Genomic DNA, 22,770 nt, shown 5'->3' on the forward strand with positions numbered 1-22,770 from the left:
TGTTGACAGTGAACTTCACCACACAGCAATTACAGTACTAACTGTCATTTCAGAGAATCATTGAGCTAAATACAAGTCCCATTCTCCCAGGAACTCATATTCCTAGATGAGGCTGGATTCAATTTAGCGAAGACGAGGAGGAGAGGAAGGAACATCATTGGTCAACGCGCCATCGCTGAGGTACCTGACCAACGCGGGGGAGAAATGTCACCATATGAGCAGCTATGAGCCACAATGTGGTTCTCCACCGTCATACTACTGTTGGACCATACAACACTGCCCATCTCCTTAATTTCCTGAATACCTTTACATGACAATCGTTTTCAGCCAGAGCAGAGAGACACCAGGTGACCCTGAGCAGAGAGACACCAGGTGACCCTGAGCAGAGAGACACCAGGTGACCCTGAGCAGAGACACCAGGTGACCCTGTGCAAATCAAATCAAACTTATTTGTCACATACACATGGTTAGCAGATGTTAATGCGAGTGTAGCGAAATGCTTGTGCTTCTAGTTCCGACAATGCAGAGAGACACCAGGTGACCCTAAGGAGAGAGACACCAGGTGACCCTGAGGAGAGAGACACCAGGTGACCCTGAGCAGAGAGACACCAGGTGACCCTGAGCAAGAGAGACACCAGGTGACCCTGAGGAGAGAGACACCAGGTGACCCTGAGCAGAGAGACACCAGGTGACCCTGAGAAAGAGAGACACCAGGTGACCCTGAGCAGAGAGACACCAGGTGACCCTGAGCAGAGAGACACCAGGTGACCCTGAGCAAGAGAGACACCAGGTGACCCTCAGGAGAGAGACACCAGGTGACCCTGAGCAGAGAGACACCAGGTGACCCTGAGAAAGAGAGACACCAGGTGACCCTGAGCAGAGAGACACCAGGTGACCCTGAGCAGAGAGACACCAGGTGACCCTGAGAAAGAGAGACACCAGGTGACCCTGAGCAGAGAGACACCAGGTGACCCTGAGCAGAGAGACACCAGGTGACCCTGAGGAGAGAGACACCAGGTGACCCTGAGCAGAGAGACACCAGGTGACCCTGAGCAGAGAGACACCAGGTGACCCTGAGCAGAGAGACACCAGGTGACCCTGAGCAGGCTGCTCAGGTCCGCAACTGGTTCCACGACCATCCCGGGTTTTTACAATTCTCTATCTCCCACCATATTCTCCATTTCTCAACCCCTATTGAGGGGGTTGTTTTCAGCATTGGCGGTGGACGACGGCGTACGATCACAAACCCCAATGAACGTATGACCCTTCGCCTTGGTGTAGGAGGTCTGTGGTGTCGTTCCTGTCAGGGGGAGGATGTGTCAAGACAGAAGTTATTTCCCCTTGCTGTCTGGCCAAGGAGAATATCGCCTGTGATGTTGGATGACAATCTGAGGCCGGACCAAAACAACACATGTGACTGATCCATTGTTTTCAATCGAGAATTTGTTATCTTGACTTAAAGTTATGATTTGACTGTATTTTTTTTAATCTATTCCGTGTAATTGATCTAACGTACAGTAGTACAAATAGGAATATTTTTCTTCCTTTGCATATGCAAAATCTATTTACTTTATAATTGCATTTTTACTATATACTGTATGTGCTTATGGTGTTTGACGTGTATTGAGTCATATTAAAATGTTAAACTAATATTTTTTTTTTGCATTTGTGTTCCTTTCTTGTTTGAGTAAAACACAAATAGTAAACAGTATAACAACAACGTCTTAGTCTTTACACTGAAATAGGTTCTGATAGTGGTGTTTTTGAATATGTCACATTCGTGTGATCTCGGTTGTCACCAAGTTAGATTCATTTGACGTTTGTATGTGTGTGTGTGCGTGCATGTGTGTCTCTGTGTGTGTGTGTGTGTGTGTATCTCATTAGTATGCAGAGTTTCATTTTGAGCAGAGGGTCTTACATGATTTTGATCCCAAATTATTGTGTTTCATTGTGCAAAGATGTCTGTGGGGGGGGGGGGGGGGTGTTGGGGTGTTGGGGAAATTGTCTGTTTAGTGTTTTGAATAACAACGATGTGGTTTCAGCAAATGTGTTTTGACAATTGGGAAAACCTGTGTATGTGGAAATGTGTGGAAACAACGTTGATTGTGTAACTCTGTGTCGTTGTATGTGTCGAACTGCTTTGCTTTATCTTGGCCAGGTCGCAATTGTAAATGAGAACTTGTTCTCAACTTGCCTACCTGGTTAAATAAAGGTGAAATAAATAAATAAAATAAAATGTGATCCGTTACGACACAACCAAGATGGGCGGGGAGGGTTCATGTGTCCAGTGGCAGCTGAATTAGGTCTGGCCACGGTGACTTGGGCCTCCGTGACTACACTTGACCTTGTGGGCTCAGAGATTCCTTAGAAATGCTAATCCAGAGCTGTAGCGCCTGGGTCTTCAGCCAATACCTACATGTTCTTCCCCCTCACGGTTCTCTGGGTGGGACGTCTCTGTCCAACGAGCCAATCATGGGGCCCCTCACTTTACACCGGCGAAGCCTAGATGTCCCCAGGTTCTTGGTAGAGCTGTCCAGTTATCCCATTATAGGGTTACCTCTTTTTTTAGTAGCCGGGGAGGGTGGGGGGGAGTGAGGGACGGGAGAGAGGGTGGAGGGGGGGGGGATGGACTTAACTCAAGCAGATTAAGACAGAGTCAATGCAGCAAGAGTCAGTTGCAGTGTTGTTCTCCACTACGCCTCACCTCCCTCCAGCTCCGCTCTCTGCAGGCAGGCCCCAGACCCCAAGGCCCACACCACACCTCTCTCCTAGGCAGAAGCAGAACGTGTCTGTAGGAATAAGAAAGCATGGGCGCCTACGAGTCCAACCTGGACGATATCCTGGCAGAGGACATGCACCACTGGTACAACAAGTTTATGAAAGAGTCTCCTTCGGGACTCATCACGTTGTTTGAGCTGAAGACGATGCTGGAGATGCAGGGGATGACAGAAGAAGCTAGCAGCTACGTGGACCAGGTCTTCTTTACCTTTGACATGGACGGGGTAAGAAGACCCTCGTTCTCTCTCTCTCTCTCCCTCTCTGTCTCTCTCTCTCTCTCTCTCTCTCTCTCTCTCTCTCCCTCTCTGTCTCTCTCTCTCTCCTGTCTGTTCGAAGACACGGTTCCACCAGGGATGGAAAGATGAATTAATTAAGTTGAAAAATATATGTCAAATAGAAATCCAAAAATGGATGGTGTTGAGAGACAGATGGGAGAGGTTGAATGGAGCTGAAGGGTGGGACTGGATGGTGTTGAGAGACAGATGGGAGGGGTTGAATGGAGCATAAGGGTGGGACTGGAAGGTGTTCAGAGATAGATGGGAGGGGTTGAATGGAGCTGAAGGGTGGGACTGGATGGTGTTAAGAGACAGATGGGAGAGGTTGAATGGAGCTGAAGGGTGGGACTGGATGGTGTTAAGAGACAGATGGGAGGGGTTGAATGGAGCTGAAGGGTGGGACTGGATGGTGTTAAGAGACAGATGGGAGGGGTTGAATGGAGCTGAAGGGTGGGACTAATAACAACAAGATAACCAATGTAAAACATACAGGGTCTGTAAAATGTATATAGGCTCAGAAATGTTGTGAAATAGCACAGTTACAAATAGAAATCAAACTGGATGGACATCAGAAATAGAGGAAGGACTAAAAACAAACAAAATATAACTAATTGTAAAATAGATTGTGTCTGTAAAATGTGTATAAACTGAAGGTAGGAGTGTTTATTAGTTTTCTCCAACTGGGGGATCGGCGGTAGGGTTTGTGGGGAATAATAATAAAGGGATATTCTTTAAAAAAGTATGTCTATATAGGATGTGTATGTATATATGTGTATATATATGTCTATATAGGATGTGTATGTATATATGTGTATATATATGTCTATATAGGATGTGTATGTATATATGTGTATATGTATGTCTATATAGGAAGTGTATGTATATATGTGTATATGTATGTCTATATAGGATGTGTATGTATATATGTGTATATGTATGTCTATATAGGATGTGTATGTATATATGTATATATATATGTCTATATAGGATGTATATGTATGTCTATATAGGATGTGTATGTATATATGTGTATATGTATGTCTATATAGGATGTGTATGTATATATGTGTATATGTATGTCTATATAGGATGTGTATGTATATATGTGTATATGTATGTCTACATAGGATGTGTATGTATATATGTGTATATGTATGTCTATATAGGATGTGTATGTATATATGTATATATATATATGTCTATATAGGATGTGTATGTATACATGTGTATATGTATGTCTATATAGGATGTGTATGTATATATGTGTATATATATATATATATATATATGTCTATATAGGATGTGTATGTATATATGTGTATATGTATGTCTATATAGGATGTGTATGTATATATGTGTATATGTATGTCTATATAGGTATGTGTATGTATATATGTGTATATGTATGTCTATATAGGATGTGTATGTATATATGTGTATATGTATGTCTATATAGGATGTGTATGTATATATGTGTATATGTATGTCTATATAGGATGTGTATGTATATATGTGTATATGTATGTCCATATAGGTATGTGTATCTATATATGTGTATATGTATGTCTATATAGGATGTGTATGTATATATGTGTATATGTATGTCTATATAGGATGTGTATGTATATATGTGTATATGTATGTCTATATAGGATGTGTATGTATATATGTATATATATGTATGTCTATATAGGTATGTGTATGTATATATGTGTATATGTATGTCCATATAGGTATGTGTATCTATATATGTGTATATGTATGTCTATATAGGTATGTGTATGTATATATGTGTATATGTATGTCTATATAGGTATGTGTATGTATATATGTGTATATGTATGTCTATATAGGTATGTGTATGTATATATGTGTATATGTATGTATATATGTGTATATGTATGTATATATGTGTATATGTATGGATATATAGGTATGTGTATGTATATATGTGTATATGTATGTATATATGTGTATATGTATGTATATATGTGTATATGTATGTGTATGTATATGTGTATATGTATATCTATATAGGTATGTGTATGTATATATGTGTATATGTATGGATATATAGGTATGTGTATGTATATATGTGTATATGTATGTATATATGTGTATATGTATGTATATATGTGTATATGTATGTGTATGTATATGTGTATATGTATATCTATATAGGTATGTGTATGTATATATGTGTATATGTATATCTATATAGGTATGTGTATGTATATATGTGTATATATATGTCTATATAGGATGTGTATGTATATATGTGTATATGTATATCTATATAGGTATGTGTATGTTTATGTATATCTATATACAGTGCCTTGCGAAAGTATTCGGCCCCCTTGAACTTTGCGACCTTTTGCCACATTTCAGGCTTCAAACATAAAGATATAAAACTTTTTTTATCATCATTAGTCATTTAGGTCAACATTGGATCATTCAGAGATCCTCACTGAACTTCTGGAGAGAGTTTGCTGCACTGAAAGTAAAGGGGCTGAATAATTTTGCACGCCCAATTTTTCAGTTTTTGATTTGTTAAAAAAGTTAGAAATATCCAATAAATGTCGTTCCACTTCATGATTGTGTCCCACTTGTTGTTGATTCTTCACAAAAAAAATACAGTTTTATATCTTTATGTTTGAAGCCTGAAATGTGGCAAAAGGTCGCAAAGTTCAAGGGGGCCGAATACTTTCGCAAGGCACTGTATATATGTGTATATGTATATCTATATTGGTATGTGTATGTATATATGTGTATATGTATGTCTATATAGGTATGTGTATGTATATGTATATCTATATAGGTATGTGTATGTATATATGTGTATATATATGTCTATATAGGTATGTGTATGTATATGTATATCTATATAGGTATGTGTATGTATATATGTGTATATATATGTCTATATAGGTATGTGTATGTGTATATAGGTATATGTATATCTATATAGGTATGTGTATGTATATATGTGTATATATATGTCTATATAGGTATGTGTATGTGTATATAGGTATGTGTATGTATATATGTGTATATGTATGGATATATAGGTATGTGTATGTATATATGTGTATATGTATGCATGTGTGTATATGGATATATATATTTACCCCCAAAATATATGGGAGATTGGAAATGATGCAGACAATTACGTTGATGGAAGTAACAATCTTTCCGCAATATTAAGCTGATCCACCCCTTAAACAAAGAAGTGTGAATTAATTTGATTCATGTGTTATTATAAACTGGGTGGGGTCGAGTCCTGAATGCTGATTGGCTGAAAGCCGTAGTATATCAGACTGTATACCACAGGGTTGACAAAACATGTATTTTTACTGCTCTAGTTACGTTGGTAACCAGTTTATAACAGCAATAAGGCATCTCAGAGGGGTTGTGGTATATGGCCAATATACCACGGCTAAGGGCTGTGTCCAGGCTGTACTCCACGTTGTGTGTAAGAACAGCCCTTAGCCGTGGTATATTGGTCATATATCACACCTCCTCAGCCCTTATCGCTGAAATATAGCCCTGTTCAAGATGTTCACAGCACTTACATTGTAAGGAGAGAAACTCACCTCATTCACCACCAATATGTGCCTTAATTCATGCTCACCACACATCAGCTAACCAGCTAACCACACATCAGCTCACCACACATCAGCTAACCAGCTAACCACACATCAGCTAACCAGCTAACCACACATCAGCTCACCACACATCAGCTAACCAGCTAACCACACATCAGCTAACCAGCTAACCACACATCAGCTCACCACACATCAGCTAACCAGCTAACCACACATCAGCTCACCAGCTAACCACACATCAGCTCACCACACATCAGCTAACCAGCTAACCACACATCAGCTAACCAGCTAACCACACATCAGCTCACCACACATCAGCTAACCAGCTAACCACACATCAGCTCACCAGCTAACCACACATCAGCTCACCAGCTAACCACACATCAGCTAACCAGCTCACCACACATCAGCTCACCACACATCAGCTAACCAGCTCACCTCACATCAGCTCACCACACATCAGCTAACCACACATCAGCTAACCAGCTCACCACACATCAGCTCACCACACATCAGCTAACCAGCTAACCACACATCAGCTAACCACACATCAGCTAACCAGCTAACCACACATCAGCTCACCACACATCAGCTAACCAGCTAACCACACATCAGCTCACCAGCTAACCACACATCAGCTCACCAGCTAACCACACATCAGCTAACCAGCTCACCACACATCAGCTCACCACACATCAGCTAACCAGCTCACCTCACATCAGCTCACCACACATCAGCTAACCACACATCAGCTAACCAGCTCACCACACATCAGCTCACCACACATCAGCTAACCAGCTAACCACACATCAGCTCACCACACATCAGCTAACCAGCTCACCACACATCAGCTCACCACACATCGGCTAAACAGCTCACCACACATCATCTCACCACACATCAGCTTACCAGCTCACCACACATCATCTCACCACACATCAGCTAACCAGCTCACCACACATCAGCTCACCACACATCAGCTTACCAGCTCATCACACATCATCTCACCACACATCAGCTAACCAGCTCTCCACAAATCAGCTAACCAGCTAACCACACATCAGCTCACCACACATCAACTAACCAGCTCACCACACATCAGCTCACCACACATCAACTAACCAGCTCACCACACATCAGCTCACCACACATCAGCTAACCAGCTAACCACACATCAGCTAACCAGCTCACCACACATCCACTAACCAGCTAACCACACATCAGCTAACCAGATCACCACACATCAGCTCACCACACATCAGCTAACCAGCTAACCACATATCAGCTCACCACACATCAGCTCACCACACATCAGCTAACCACACATCAGCTCACCACACATCAGCTCACCACACATCAGCTCACCACACATCAGCTAACCAGCTAACCACACATAAGCTAACCAGCTCACCACACATCAGCTCACCACACATCAGCTCACCACACATCAGCTAACCACACATCAGCTCACCACACATCAGCTCACCACACATCAGCTCACCACACATCAGCTAACCAGCTAACCACACATCAGCTAACCAGCTCACCACACATCAGCTAACCAGCTCACCACACATCAGCTAACCAGCTCACCACACATCAGCTCACCACACATCAGCTAACCAGCTAACCACACATCAGCTCACCACACATCAGCTAACCAGCTAACCACACATCAGCTAACCAGCTAACCACACATCAGCTCACCACACATCAGCTAACCAGCTCACCACACATCAGCTAACCAGCTCACCACACATCAGCTAACCAGCTCACCACACATCAGCTCACCACACATCAGCTAACCAGCTCACCACACATCAGCTAACCAGCTCACCACACATCAGCTCACCACACATCAGCTCACCACACATCAGCTCACCACACATCAGCTAACCACACATCAGCTCACCACACATCAGCTAACCACAAATCAGCTCACCACACATCAGCTCACCACACATCAGCTCACCACACATCAGCTCACCACACATCAGCTCACCACACATCAGCTAACCACAAATCAGCTCACCACACATCAGCTCACCACACATCAGCTAACCACAAATCAGCTCACCACACATCAACTAACCAGCTCACCACACATCAGCTCACCACACATCAGCTAACAAGCTAACCACACATCAGCTAACCAGCTCACCACACATCAGCTAACCAGCTAACCACACATCAGCTAACCAGCTCACCACAAATCAGCTCACCACAAATCAGCTCACCACACATCAGCTCACCACACATCAGCTAACCACAAATCAGCTCACCACACATCAGCTCACCACACATCAGCTAACCACAAATCAGCTCACCACACATCAACTAACCAGCTCACCACACATCAGCTCACCACACATCAGCTAACAAGCTAACCACACATCAGCTAACCAGCTCACCACACATCAGCTAACCAGCTAACCACACATCAGCTAACCAGCTCACCACACATCAGCTCACCACACATCAGCTCACCACACATCAGCTCACCACAAATCAGCTCACCACACATCAGCTCACCACACATCAGCTAACCACAAATCAGCTCACCACACATCAACTAACCAGCTCACCACACATCAGCTCACCACACATCAGCTAACAAGCTAACCACACATCAGCTAACCAGCTCACCACACATCAGCTAACCACAAATCAGCTCACCACACATCAGCTCACCACACATCAGCTAACCACAAATCAGCTCACCACACATCAACTAACCAGCTCACCACACATCAGCTCACCACACATCAGCTAACAAGCTAACCACACATCAGCTAACCAGCTCACCACACATCAGCTAACCAGCTAACCACACATCAGCTAACCAGCTCACCACACATCAGCTCACCACACATCAGCTAACAAGCTAACCACACATCAGCTAACCAGCTAACCACACATCAGCTCACCACACATCAGCTAACCAGCTCACCACACATCAGCTAACCACAAATCAGCTCACCACACATCAGCTCACCACACATCAGCTAACCAGCTCACCACACATCAGCTAACCAGCTCACCACACATCAGCTCACCACAAATCAGCTAACCACACATCAGCTAACCAGCTCACCACACATCAGCTCACCACACATCAGCTCACCACACATCAGCTAACCAGCTAACCACACATTAGCTAACCAGCTAACCTCACATTAGCTAACCAGCTAACCACACATAGTAGCTAACCACACCTGTAGCTCAGGTTGAAAGACCACTAATATGACATATGGCTCATCTTCATATAACTCAGTTATGAACCCTTTGAAATGTTGACCCAGACCATCCTGTCTTACTGTTGACCCAGACCATCCTGTCTTTTTGTTGACCCAGACCATCCTGTCTTTTTGTTGACCCAGACCATCCTGTCTTATTGTTGACCCAGACCATCCTGTCTTATTGTTGACCCAGACCATCCTGTCTTATTGTTGAAATAGACCATCCTGTCTTATTGTTGACCCAGACCATCCTGTCTTACTGTTGACCCAGACCATCCTGTCTTACTGTTGACCCAGACCATCCTGTCTTACTGTTGACCCAGACCATCCTGTCTTACTGTTGACCCATACCATACTGTCTTACTGTTGACCCAGACCATCCTGTCTTATTGTTGACCCAGACCATCCTGTCTTATTGTTGACCCAGACCATCCTGTCTTACTGTTGACCCAGACCATCCTGTCTTACTGTTGACCCAGACCATCCTGTCTTACTGTTGACCCAGACCATCCTGTCTTACTGTTGACCCAGACCATCCTGTCTTACTGTTGACCCAGACCATCCTGTCTTTTTGTTGACCCAGACCATCCTGTCTTATTGTTGACCCAGACCATCCTGTCTTACTGTTGACCCAGACCATCCTGTCTTACTGTTGACCCAGACCATCCTGTCTTATTGTTGACCCAGACCATCCTGTCTTACTGTTGACCCAGACCATCCTGTCTTACTGTTGACCCAGACCATCCTGTCTTACTGTTGACCCAGACCTTCCTGTCTTACTGTTGACCCATACCATCCTGTCTTATTGTTGACCCAGACCATCTTGTCTTACTGTTGACCCAGACCATCCTGTCTTACTGTTGACCCAGACCATCCTGTCTTATTGTTGACCCAGACCATCCTGTCTTACTGTTGACCCAGACCATCCTGTCTTATTGTTGACCCAGACCATCCTGTCTTACTGTTGACCCAGACCATCCTGTCTTACTGTTGACCCAGACCATCCTGTCTTACTGTTGACCCAGACCATCCTGTCTTATTGTTGACCCAGACCATCCTGTCTTACTGTTGACCCAGACCATCCTGTCTTATTGTTGACCCAGACCATCCTGTCTTACTGTTGACCCAGACCATCCTGTCTTACTGTTGACCCAGACCATCCTGTCTTACTGTTGACCCAGACCATCCTGTCTTACTGTTGACCCAGACCATCCTGTCTTACTGTTGACCCAGACCATCCTGTCTTACTGTTGACCCAGACCATCCTGTCTTATTGTTGACATAGAGCAGTGGTTCCCAAACTTCTCATAGTCTCGTACCCCTTCGAAAATTCAACCTCCAGCTGCATACCCCCTCTAGCCCCAGGGTCATCTGTACCCCCTCTAGCCACAGGGTCAGCTGTACGCCCTCTAACCACAGGGTCATCTGTACCCCCTCTAACCACAGGGTCAGCTGTACCCCGTCTAGCCCCAGGGTCATCTGTACCCCCTCTAGGCCCAGGGTCAGCTATAACCCCTCTAGGCCCAGGGTCAGCTGTATCCCCTCTAGCACCAGGGTGAACTGTACCCCCTTCTAGGCCTAGGGTCAGCTGTATCCCCTCTAGCCCCTGGGTCAGCTGTACCCCCTCTAGCCCCTGGGTCAGCTGTACCCCCTCTAACCCCAGGGTCAGCTGTACCCCCTCTAACCCCAGGGTCAGCTGTACCCCTCTAGCCCCAGGGTCAACTGTACCCCCTCTAGCACCAGGGTCAGCTGTACCCCCTCTAGCCCCAGGGTCAACTGTACCCCCTCTAGCACCAGGGTCAGCGCACTCTCAAATGTTGTTTTTTGCCATCATTGTAAGCCTGCCACACACACACTATACAATACATTTATTAAACATCAGAATGAGTGTGAGTTTTTGTCACACCCAGCTCATGGGAAGTGACAATGAGCTCTAATAGGACCAGCGCACAAATAGTAATATAATAATAATCAATCATTTTGCTCTTTTTTTAACCATCTTACATTTGAAAATTGTGAATAACTCACCACAGGTTAATGAGAAGGGTGTGCCTGGAAGGATGCACATAACTCTGCAATGTTGGGTTGTATTGGAGAGAGTCTCAGTCTTAAATCATTTTCCACACACAGTCTGTGCCTGTATTTAGTTTTCACGCTCGTGAGGGCCCAAGAATCCACTCTCACCAATAGTTGAAGTCGGAACTTTACATACACTTAGGTTGGAGTAGTTAAAACTCATTTTTCAACCACTCCACAAATTTCTTGTTGACAAACTATAGTTTTGGCAAGTCGGTTAGGACATCTACTTTTTGCATGACACAAGTAATGTTTCCAACAATTGTTTACAGAGAGATTATTTCACTTATAATTAATTGAATCTAAAATCCAGTGGGTCAGAAGTTTACATACATTAAGTTGACTGTGCCTTTAAACAGCTTGGAAAATTCCAGAAAACGATGTCATGGCTTTAGAAGCTTCTGATAGGGTAATTGACATCATTTTAGTCAATTGGAGGTGTACCTGTGGATGTACAGTGGGGCAAAAAAGTATTTAGTCAGCCACCAATTGTGCAAGTTCTCCCACTTAAAAAGATGAGAGAGGCCTGTAATTTTCATCATAGGTACACTTCAACTATGACAGACAAAATGAGAAGAAAAAAAATCCAGAAAATCACATTGTAGGATTTTTAATGAATTTATTTGCAAATTATGGTGGAAAATAAGTATTTGGTCACCTACAAACAAGCAAGATTTCTGGCTCTCACAGACCTGTGAGGCTCCTCTGTCCTCAACTCGTTACCTGTATTAATGGCACCTGTTTGAACTTGTTATCAGTATAAAAGACACCTGTCCACAACCTCAACCAGTCACACTCCAAACTCCACTATGGCCAAGACCAAAGAGCTGTCAAAGGACACCACAAACAAAATTGTAGACCTGCACCAGGCTGGGAAGACTGAATCTGCAATAGGGAAGCAGCTTGGTTTGAAGAAATCAACTGTGGGAGCAATTATTAGGAAATGGAAGACATACAAGACCACTGATAATCTCCCTCGATCTGGGGCTCCACGCAAGATCTCACCCCGTGGGGTCAAAATAATCACAAGAACGGTGAGCAAAAATCCCAGAACCACACGGGGGAACCTAGTGAATGACAGAGAGTTGAGAGAGTTGGGACCAAAGTAACAAAGCCTACCATCAGTAACACACTACGCTGCCAGGAACTCAAATCCTGCAGTGCCAGACGTGTCCCCCTGCTTAAGCCAGTACATGTCCAGGCCCATCTGAAGTTTGCTAGAGAGCATTTGGATGATCCAAATGAGGAGATCTGCATGGAGGAATGGGCCAAAATACCAGCAAAAGTGTGTGAAAACCTTGTGAAGACTTACAGAAAACGTTTGACCTCTGTCATTGCCAACAAAGGGTATATAACAATGTATTGAGATAAACATTTGTTATTCACCAAATACTTATTTTCCACCATCATTTGCAAATAAATTCATTAACAATCCTACAATGTGATTTTCTGGATTTATTTTCTAATTTTGTCTGTCATAGTTGAAGTGTACCTATGATGAAAATTACAGGTCTCTCTCATCTTTTTAAGTGGGAGAACTTGCACAATTGGTGGCTGACTAAATACTTTTTTGCCCCCCTGTAGTTCAAGGCCTCCCTTCAAACTCAGTGCCTCTTTACTTGACATTATGGGAAAATCAAAAGAAATCAGCCCAAACCTCAGAAGAAAAAATATGTAGACCTCTACAACTCTGGTCATCCCTGGGAGAAATTTCCAAACACCTGAAGGTACCATGTTCATCTGTATAAACAATAGTACGCAAGTATAAGCACCATGGGACCATGCAGCCATCATACCGCTCAGGAAAGAAAATGCGTTCTGTCTCCTAGAGATGAACGTACTTTGGTGCAAAAAGTGCAAATCAATTCCAGAACAACAGCAAAGGACCTTGTGAAGATGCTGGAGGAAACAGGTACAAAAGTATCTATAGTGGGGAGAACAAGTATTTGATACACTGCCGATTTTGCAGGTTTTCCTACTTACAAAGCATGTAGAGGTCTGTAATCTTTATCATAGGTACACTTCAACTGTGAGAGATGGAATCTAAAACAAAAATACAGAAAATCACATTGTATTATTTTTAAGAAATTAATTTGCATTTTATTGCATGACATAAGTATTTGATACATCAGAAAAGCATAACTTAATATTTGGTACAGAAACCTTTGTTTGCAATTACAGAGATCAGGTTTCCTGTAGTTCTTGACCAGGTTTGCACACACTGCAGCAGGGATTTTGGCACACTCCTCCATACAGACCTTCTCCAGATCCTTCAGGTTACGGGGCTGTTGCTGGGCAATACGGACTTTCAGCTCCCTCCAAAGATTTTCTATTTGGTTCAGGTCTGGAGACTGGCTAGGCCACTCCAGGACCTTGAGATGCTTCTTACGGAGCCACTCCTAAGTTGCCCTGGCTGTGTGTTTCGGGTCGTTGTCATGCTGGAAGACCCAGCCACGACCCATTTTCAATGCTCTTACTGAGGGAAGGAGGTTGTTTGCCAAGATCTCGCGATACATGGCCCCATCCATCCTCCCCTCAATACGGTGCAGTTGTCCTGTCCCCTTTGCAGAAAAGCATCCCCAAAGAATGATTTTTCCATCTCCATGCTTCACGGTTGTGATGGTGTTCTTGGGGTTGTACTCATCCTTCTTCCTCCAAACACGGCGAGTGGAGTTTAGACCAAAAAGCTCTATTTTTGTCTCATCGGACCACATGACTTTCTCCCATTCCTCCTCTGGATCATCCAGATGGTCATTGGCAAACTTCAGACGGGCCTGGACATGCGCTGGCTTGAGCAGGGGGACCTTGCGTGCGATGCAGGATTTTAATCCATGACGGCGTAGTGTGTTACTAATGGTTTTCTTTGAGACTGTGGTCCCAGCTCTCTTCAGGTCATTGACCAGGTCCTGCCGTCTAGTTCTGGGCTGATCCCTCACCTTCCTCATGATCATTGATGCTCCACGAGGTGAGATCTTGCATGGAGCCCCAGACCGAGGGTGATTGACCGTCATCTTGAACTTCTTCCATTTTCTAATAATTGCGCCAACAGTTGTTGGCTTCTAACCAAGCTGCTTGCCTATTGTCCTGTAGCCCATCCCAGCCTTGTGCAGGTCTTTCTTTCTGTCTCTCGGAGGACCTGAACCGTAGGACCATGCCTCAGGACTACCTGGCATGATGACTCCTTGCTGTCCCCAGTCCACCTGGCCGTGCTGCTGCTCCAGTTCCAACTGTTCTGCCTGCGGCTATGGAATCCTGACCTGTTCACTGGACGTGCTACCTGTCCCAGACCTATTTTTTGACCATGCTGGTCATTTATGAACATTTGAACATCTTGGCCATGTTCTGTTATAATCTCCACCCGGCACATCCAGAAGAGGACTGGCCACCCCTCATAGCCTGGTTCCTCTCTAGGTTTCTTCCTAGGTGTTGGCCTTTCTAGGGTGTTTTTCCTAGCCAACGTGCTTCAATACCTGAATTGATTGGTGTTTGGGGTTAAAAATCATACAATGTGATTTTCTGGATTTTTGTTTTAGATTCCGTCTCTCACAGTTGAAGTGTACCTATGTAAAAAAAAAAATGCTTTGTAAGTAGGAAAACCTGCAAAATCGTCAGCAAGCCGAAGAACACCATCCCAACCGTGAAACACGGGGGTGACAGCATCATGTTGTGGGGGTGCTTTGCTGCAGGAGGGATTGGTGCACTTCACAAAATAGATGGCATCATGAGGAAGGAAAATGTGTGGATATATTGAGGCAACATCTCAAGACATCAGTCAGGAAGTTAAAGCTTGGTCCCAAATGGGTCTTCAAAATGAACAATAACCCCAAGCATACTTCCAAAGTTGTGGCAAAATGACAACAAAGTCAAGGTAATGGAGTGGCCATCAAAAAGCTCTGACCTCAATCCTATAGACAATTTGTGGGCAGAACTGAAAAAGCGTGTGCGAGCAAGGAGGCCTACAAACCTGACTTAGTTACACCAGCTCTGTCAGGAGGTATGGGCCAAAACTCACCCAACTTGTTGTGGGAAGCTTGTGGAAGGCTACCCGAAACGATTGGCCCAAGTTGAACAATTTAAATCCAATGCTACCAAATACTAATTGAATGTATGTAAATGTATGTACGTAAACTTCTGACCCACTGGGAATGTAATGAAATAAAAGCTGAAATAAATGGGGCGGCAGGGTAGCCTAGTGGTTAGAGCGTTGGACTAGTGACCGGAAGGTTGCAAGTTCAAACCCCCAAGCTGACAAGGTACAAATCTGTCGTTCTGCCCCTGAACAGGCAGTTAACCCACTGTTCCTAGGCCATCATTGAAAATAACAATTTGTTCTTAACTGACTTGCCTGGTTAAATAAAATAAAAATTATTCTGACATTTCACATTCTTAAAATAAAGTGGTGATCCGAACTGACACAAGACGGGGAATTTTTACTCTGATTAAATGTCAGGAATTGTGAGAAACTGAGTTTAAATGTATTTGGCTAAGGTGGATGTAAACATCTGACTCCAACTGTGGTTGCAAAGGGCATCAGTGTCTTAACAGAGAGCTTCGCCAAGGCAGGATACTCTGATCGCAACCCAATCCAGACATCTGTCAGTGGCTTCTGATTCAATTTGATTTTCACAGAACCACTTGTTGCAATTTCAATGAGGCTCTCTTGTTCAGATATCAGTAAGTGGACTGGAGGCAGGGCATGAAAGGGATAACGAATCCAGTGGTTTGTGTCGTCCGTTTTGGGAAAGTACCTGCGTAATTGCGAACCCAACTCACTCAGGTGATTCGCTTTATCATATTTGACATTGTCCGTAATCTGCACACAAAAAATCATACAATGATGGAAAGACCTGTGTGACGTCCTTGTTAATGCAGACAGAGAAGAGCCTCAACTTCTTAATCATAGCCTTGATTTTGTCCTGCACGTTGAATATAGTTGCGGAGAGTCCCTGTAATCCTAGATTCAGATCATTCAGGTGAGAAAAAACATCACCCAGATAGGTCAGTCGTGTGAGAAACTCATCATGTAAGTGACAATTATGGTCAGTAAAGAAAACTTTAAGCTTGTGTCTCAGTTTGAAAAAACATGTCAATACTTTGCCCCTTGATGACCAGCGCACTTCTGTATGTTGTAAAAGCGTTACATGGTCGCTGCCCATATCATTGCATAGTGCAGAAAATACAGGATAGTTCAGGGGCCTTGCTTTAACAAAGTTAACCATTTTCACTGTACTGGAGTGCCCAAAACATCTTTCAAGCTGTCAGGCATTCCCTTGGCAGCAAGAGCCTCTCGGTGGATGCTGTCGTGTACCCAAGAGCCTCTCGGTTAATGTGATTGGATGTTAATTATTTGACTAGGCTTCCTGTATTTGACATTGTGTTGTTATTTCACTGAACACTAGATGGTTTAATTTTATTTTTTGGCAGTGAGAAAAAAACACACTCATATGTATTGCCCCGTTGGAAATTTGGCGTACCCTCAGCACTCTGGGTATACCTGACATAGACCATCGTGAGAGGCATCCTTGAGAGGCATCCGTGAGAGGCAACTTTGAGAGGCATCTTGAGAGGCAACTTTGAGAGGCATCCGTGAGAGGCAACTTTGAGAGGCATCCGTGAGAGGCAACTTTGAGAGGCATCCGTGAGAGGCAACTTTGAGAGGCATCCGTGAGAGGCAACTTTGAGAGGCATCCGTGAGAGGCAACTTTGAGAGGCATCCGTGAGAGGCAACTTTGAGAGGCATCCGTGAGAGGCAACCTTGAGAGGCAACTGTACTGGGAAATTATAATTACATTAGGTGTTGGTGTTAACCAGAAAGTTATAGTAAGTGTCTTTTCTCTTTTTTGTTGTTGTCTAACAATCATATTTCTCTCTCTTCCAGGATGGATATATAGACTTTGTAGAGTACATAGCAGCAGTCAGTCTGATGCTGAAAGGAGAAATCAACCAGAAACTGAAATGGTACTTCAAACTTTTCGATCAGGACGGAAACGGCAAGATTGACCAAGATGAAATGGGGACAATATTCAAGGTGGGCTGCTATATTTATTTATTATTTATGTCATTTAGTTGCTGTGATTTTTATACAGCCATCTTTATCAGGCTCAGAGCCTTGAGGAACATTACAAACTCTCTATATCGCCACTGAAATATAGACTTCAGAGAGATTAACTGTGAAGGGGATCAGAAAGGTTTAATTAGCCGACAACTAGATGGTACACATCAACAAAAGGTTGCTAATCTAATCCTAACCTAAATATATCCCTCACTACTGTATGTTGTCGATCAATCTGCTGCTTTGCTAGCTAGCTACATTGGAAATTATGTAGCAGAAAAAGATACTGTAGAATTCTGAGTTGGATTAATTTTTTACATTTATCCTGTTAGAGGTCCTATTGAAGTCACCACAAAGACGCAGTCATTCAAAAAAATGTCTTATTCTGTTTAGAGGAAACATTTCCTGTAAGAGTATATATTTTTTTAAGGCTTATCGGTGAACTAAGAAAGTAGAGTGCTATAAAAAAAACGTAACTGTAACTGACTGTTGTGGATTGGCTTGATAGCTTCAAATAGTCCAAACGGTCAACGGACTCTATCTGAGGATATATTCTGGGGCCTAGAGTAGAACCCCAGAGGATGACAGAATCCCAGAGGATGACAGAACCCCAGAGGATGACAGAGTCCAAGAGGATGACAGAACCCCAGAGGATGACAGGATGACAGAACCCCAGAGGATGACAGAGTGACAGAACCCCAGAGGATGACAGAATGACTGAACCCCAGAGGATGATAGAATCCCAGAGGATGACAGAACCCCAGAGGATGACAGAGTCCCAGAGGATGACAGAACCCCAGAGGATGACAGAACCCCAGGGGATGACAGAACCCCAGAGGATGATAGAATCCCAGAGGATGACAGAGTCCCAGAGGATGACAGGATGACAGAACCCCAGAGGATGACAGAACCCCAGGGGATGACAGAACCCCAGAGGACGACAGAACCCCAGAGGATGACAGAATCACAGAGGATGACAGGCTCCCAGAGGATGACAGAACCCCAGGGGATGACAGAACCCCAGGGGATGACAGAACCCCAGAGGATGACAGAATGACAGAACCCCAGAGGATGACAGAATGACAGAACCCCAGAGGATGACAGAATCCCAGAGGATGACAGAGCCCCAGAGGATGACAGAGCCCCAGAGGATGACAGAGCCCCAGAGGATGACAGAGTCCCAGAGGATGACAGGATGACAGAACCCCAGAGGATGACAGAACCCCAGGGGACGACAGAACCCCAGAGGACGACAGAACCCCAGAGGATGACAGAATCACAGAGGATGACAGGCTCCCAGAGGATGACAGGCTCCCAGAGGATGACAGAACCCCAGGGGATGACAGAACCCCAGAGGATGACAGAATACCCAGAGGATGACAGAATACCCAGAGGATGACGGAACCCCAGGGGATGACAGAACCCCAGGGGATGACAGAACCCAGAGGATTACAGAACCCCAGAGGTTGACAGAACCCCAGGGGATGACAGAACGCCAGAGGATGACAGAACCCCAGAGGATGACAGAACCCCAGAGGATGACAGGCTCCCAGAGGATGACAGGCTCCCAGAGGATGACAGGCTCCCAGAGGATGACTGAACCCCAGAGGATGACTGAACCCCAGAGGATGACAGAACCCCAGAGGATGACAGGATGAGAGAACCCCAGAGGATGACTGAACCCCAGAGGATGACAGAACCCCAGAGGATGACAGGATGACAGAACCCCAGAGGATGACAGGATGACAGAACCCCAGAGGATGACTGAACCCCAGAGGATGACTGAACCCCAGAGGATGACAGAACCCCAGAGGATGACAGGGTGACAGAACCCCAGAGGATGACAGAACCCCAGAGGATGACAGTATGAAAGAATCTCAGAGGATGACAGAATCCCAGAGGATGACAGAATGACAGAACCCCAGAGGATGACAGAACCCCAGAGGATGACACAATCCTGGAGGATGACAGAACCCCAGAGGATAACAGAATGACAGAACCCCAGAGGATGACAGAACCCCAGAGGATGACACAATCCTGGAGGATGACAGAACCCCAGGAGAGAGCAGGACCCCAGAAGATGACAGAATACCCAGAGGATGACAGAATACCCAGGGGATGACAGAACCCCAGGGGATGACAGAACCCCAGAGGATGACAGAATACCCAGAGGATGACAGAATATCCAGAGGATGACAGAGCCCCAGGGGATGACAGAACCCCAGAGGATGACAGGATGACAGAACCCAGACGATTACAGAACCCCAGAGGATGACAGAACCCCAGGGGATGACAGAACCCCAGAGGATGACAGGCTCCCAGAGGATGACAGGCTCCCAGAAGATGACTGAACCCCGAGAGGATGACTAAATCCCAGAGTATGACAGAAACCCCAGAGGATGACAGAACCCCAGAGGATGACAGGATGACAGAACCCCAGAGGATGACAGAACCCCAGAGGATGACTGAACCCCAGAGGATGACAGGATGACAGAACCCCAGAGGATGACAGACACCCCAGAGGATGACAGGATGACAGAATCCCAGAGGATGACAGAACCCCAGAGGATGACAGAATAGCCAGAGGATGACAGGATGACAGAACCCCAGAGGATTACAGAACCCCAGGGGATGACAGAATCCTAGAGGATGACAGAACCCCAGAGGATGACAGATACCCAGAGGATTACAGAACCCCAGAGAATGACAGAACCCCAGAGGAAGACAGAACCCCAGAGGAAGACAGAACCCCAGAGGAAGACAGAACCCCAGAGAATGACAGAATCCCAGAGGATGACAGAACCCCAGAGGAAGACAGAACCCCAGAGGAAGACATGAAGGTATAAAAACGCTTATTTCTAACGATATTCTCTGTGACTTCAGCTCTTTGTTCTGTTTTGATTACTTCAGGCTATCCAGGACATCACCAGATGTTATGACCCTCCTACGGAGGAGATTGTGACCCTCATCTATGAGAAGGTTGACATAAATAACGAAGGTAAGAACGATCAACATTTAGAGATGTACATTTATTGAAACGGGGTGAGCTTGCCCATAGTACAGATAGGTATTCTAGGGGGTGGAGTTTAAGTTAGCTTTTAATGCTTTTAATTGCCATCCTCTAGGAAGCCAATGTGTATCTTGTTCTGTATATTTTTGAATTGTTCACACCTCCAGGTGAGTTGACTCTGGAGGAGTTTATCGAAGGAGCCAGGGACCACCAAGACATCATGGAGATGTTGGGAAAGATGATGGACCTCACCAACGTTCTAAAGATCATTGTCAACGGACAGAAAAAGCAGGTCAAATCACCCGAATGAGGATGACGTCACTTCCTGTTGCACTTCCTGTTTGATGGACTCAGAATTTACAGAATGCAATGCAGAGAGGTTGTTGAGAAAGAATAGGATTGTTTGGGACGGAAAGCAATTGTAGTGGAATGTTTAATATATAATATATGGAGGAAATGTATAAAAGAACAAACGACGAACTTGAGCATCTTGATGAGAAGGTGAATATACATGAATGGGAGGGGAGCCATGTCCCAAATCCCCATCGACCAAGAAGACTGAGTTGATGTAAGGACAATGGAACCATGCCAGGAGGTCATGTGACCCATCTTGCCTACTCTATGTTCTCTATTTCTACATCCCGATTGTCTTTTCACCCTTTTTCCGAAGTTCCATCATAGATTTAACCACGGTGGAAACCCTCTAGGCAATGATTCCACCAATTAAATACTTTGAGATCAATGACAGGAAGTGTGGAAGTGCAAGTGTAGAGAATTGGGATGCAGACTATATGTTCTCTCTGTGTGTATCACTTGAGTATCCTCCACCTCCTCTCACATTCACCACAGCTCTCTCTAGTCCTCCTTCTCCTGCTCCTAGTCTCACATTCACCACAGCTCTCTCTAGTCCTCCTCCTGCTCTCACAGTCACCACAGCTCTCTCTAGTCCTCCTCCTGCTCTCACAGTCACCACAGCTCTCTCTAGTCCTCCTCCTGCACTGTCACCACAGCTCTCTCTAGTCCTCCTCCTGCACTGTCACCACAGCTCTCTCTAGTCCTCCTCCTGCTCTCACAGTCACCACAGCTCTCTCTAGTCCTCCTCCTGCACTGTCACCACAGCTCTCTCTAGTCCTCCTCCTGCACTGTCACCACAGCTCTCTCTAGTACTCCTGCTCTCACAGTCACCACAGCTCTCTCTAGTCCTCCTCCTGCACTGTCACCACAGCTCTCTCTAGTCCTCCTCCTGCTCTCACAGTCATCACAGCTCTCTCTAGTCCTCCTCCTGCTCTCACAGTCACCACAGCTCTCTCTAGTCCTCCTCCTCTCACAGTCACCACAGCTCTCTCTAGTCCTCCTCCTGCTCTCACAGTCACCACAGCTCTCTCTAGTCCTCCTCCTGCTCTCACAGTCACCACAGCTCTCTCTAGTCCTCCTCCTGCTCTCATAGTCACCACAGCTCTCTCTAGTCCTCCTCCTGCACTGTCACCACTGCTCTCTCTAGTCCTCCTCCTGCTCTCACAGTCACCACAGCTCTCTCTAGTCCTCCTCATCTCAGTCACCACGGCTCTCTCTAGTCCTCCTCCTGCTCTCACAGTCACCACAGCTCTCTCTAGTCCTCCTCCTGCTCTCATAGTCACCACAGCTCTCTCTAGTCCTCCTCCTGCACTGTCACCACAGCTCTCTCTAGTCCTCCTCCTGCACTGTCACCACAGCTCTCTCTAGTCCTCCTCATCTC

General features: G+C 44.9%; 1 protein-coding gene across 1 annotated transcript; it reads left to right on the forward strand.

The window, feature by feature from the left end:
* Positions 1-2,807: 2,807 nt before the first annotated feature.
* Positions 2,808-21,345, forward strand: LOC135508621 (guanylyl cyclase-activating protein 1-like). Its single transcript, XM_064928863.1, has 4 exons — positions 2,808-3,002; positions 17,852-18,001; positions 20,936-21,023; positions 21,203-21,345. The coding sequence occupies exons 1-4, from the start codon at positions 2,808-2,810 to the stop codon at positions 21,343-21,345; spliced, it is 576 nt and encodes a 191-aa protein (XP_064784935.1).
* Positions 21,346-22,770: the final 1,425 nt, after the last annotated feature.

The sequence above is a fragment of the Oncorhynchus masou genome, chromosome 22 (genome assembly GCF_036934945.1).
Source record: "Oncorhynchus masou masou isolate Uvic2021 chromosome 22, UVic_Omas_1.1, whole genome shotgun sequence".
Lineage (NCBI taxonomy): Eukaryota > Metazoa > Chordata > Actinopteri > Salmoniformes > Salmonidae > Oncorhynchus > Oncorhynchus masou.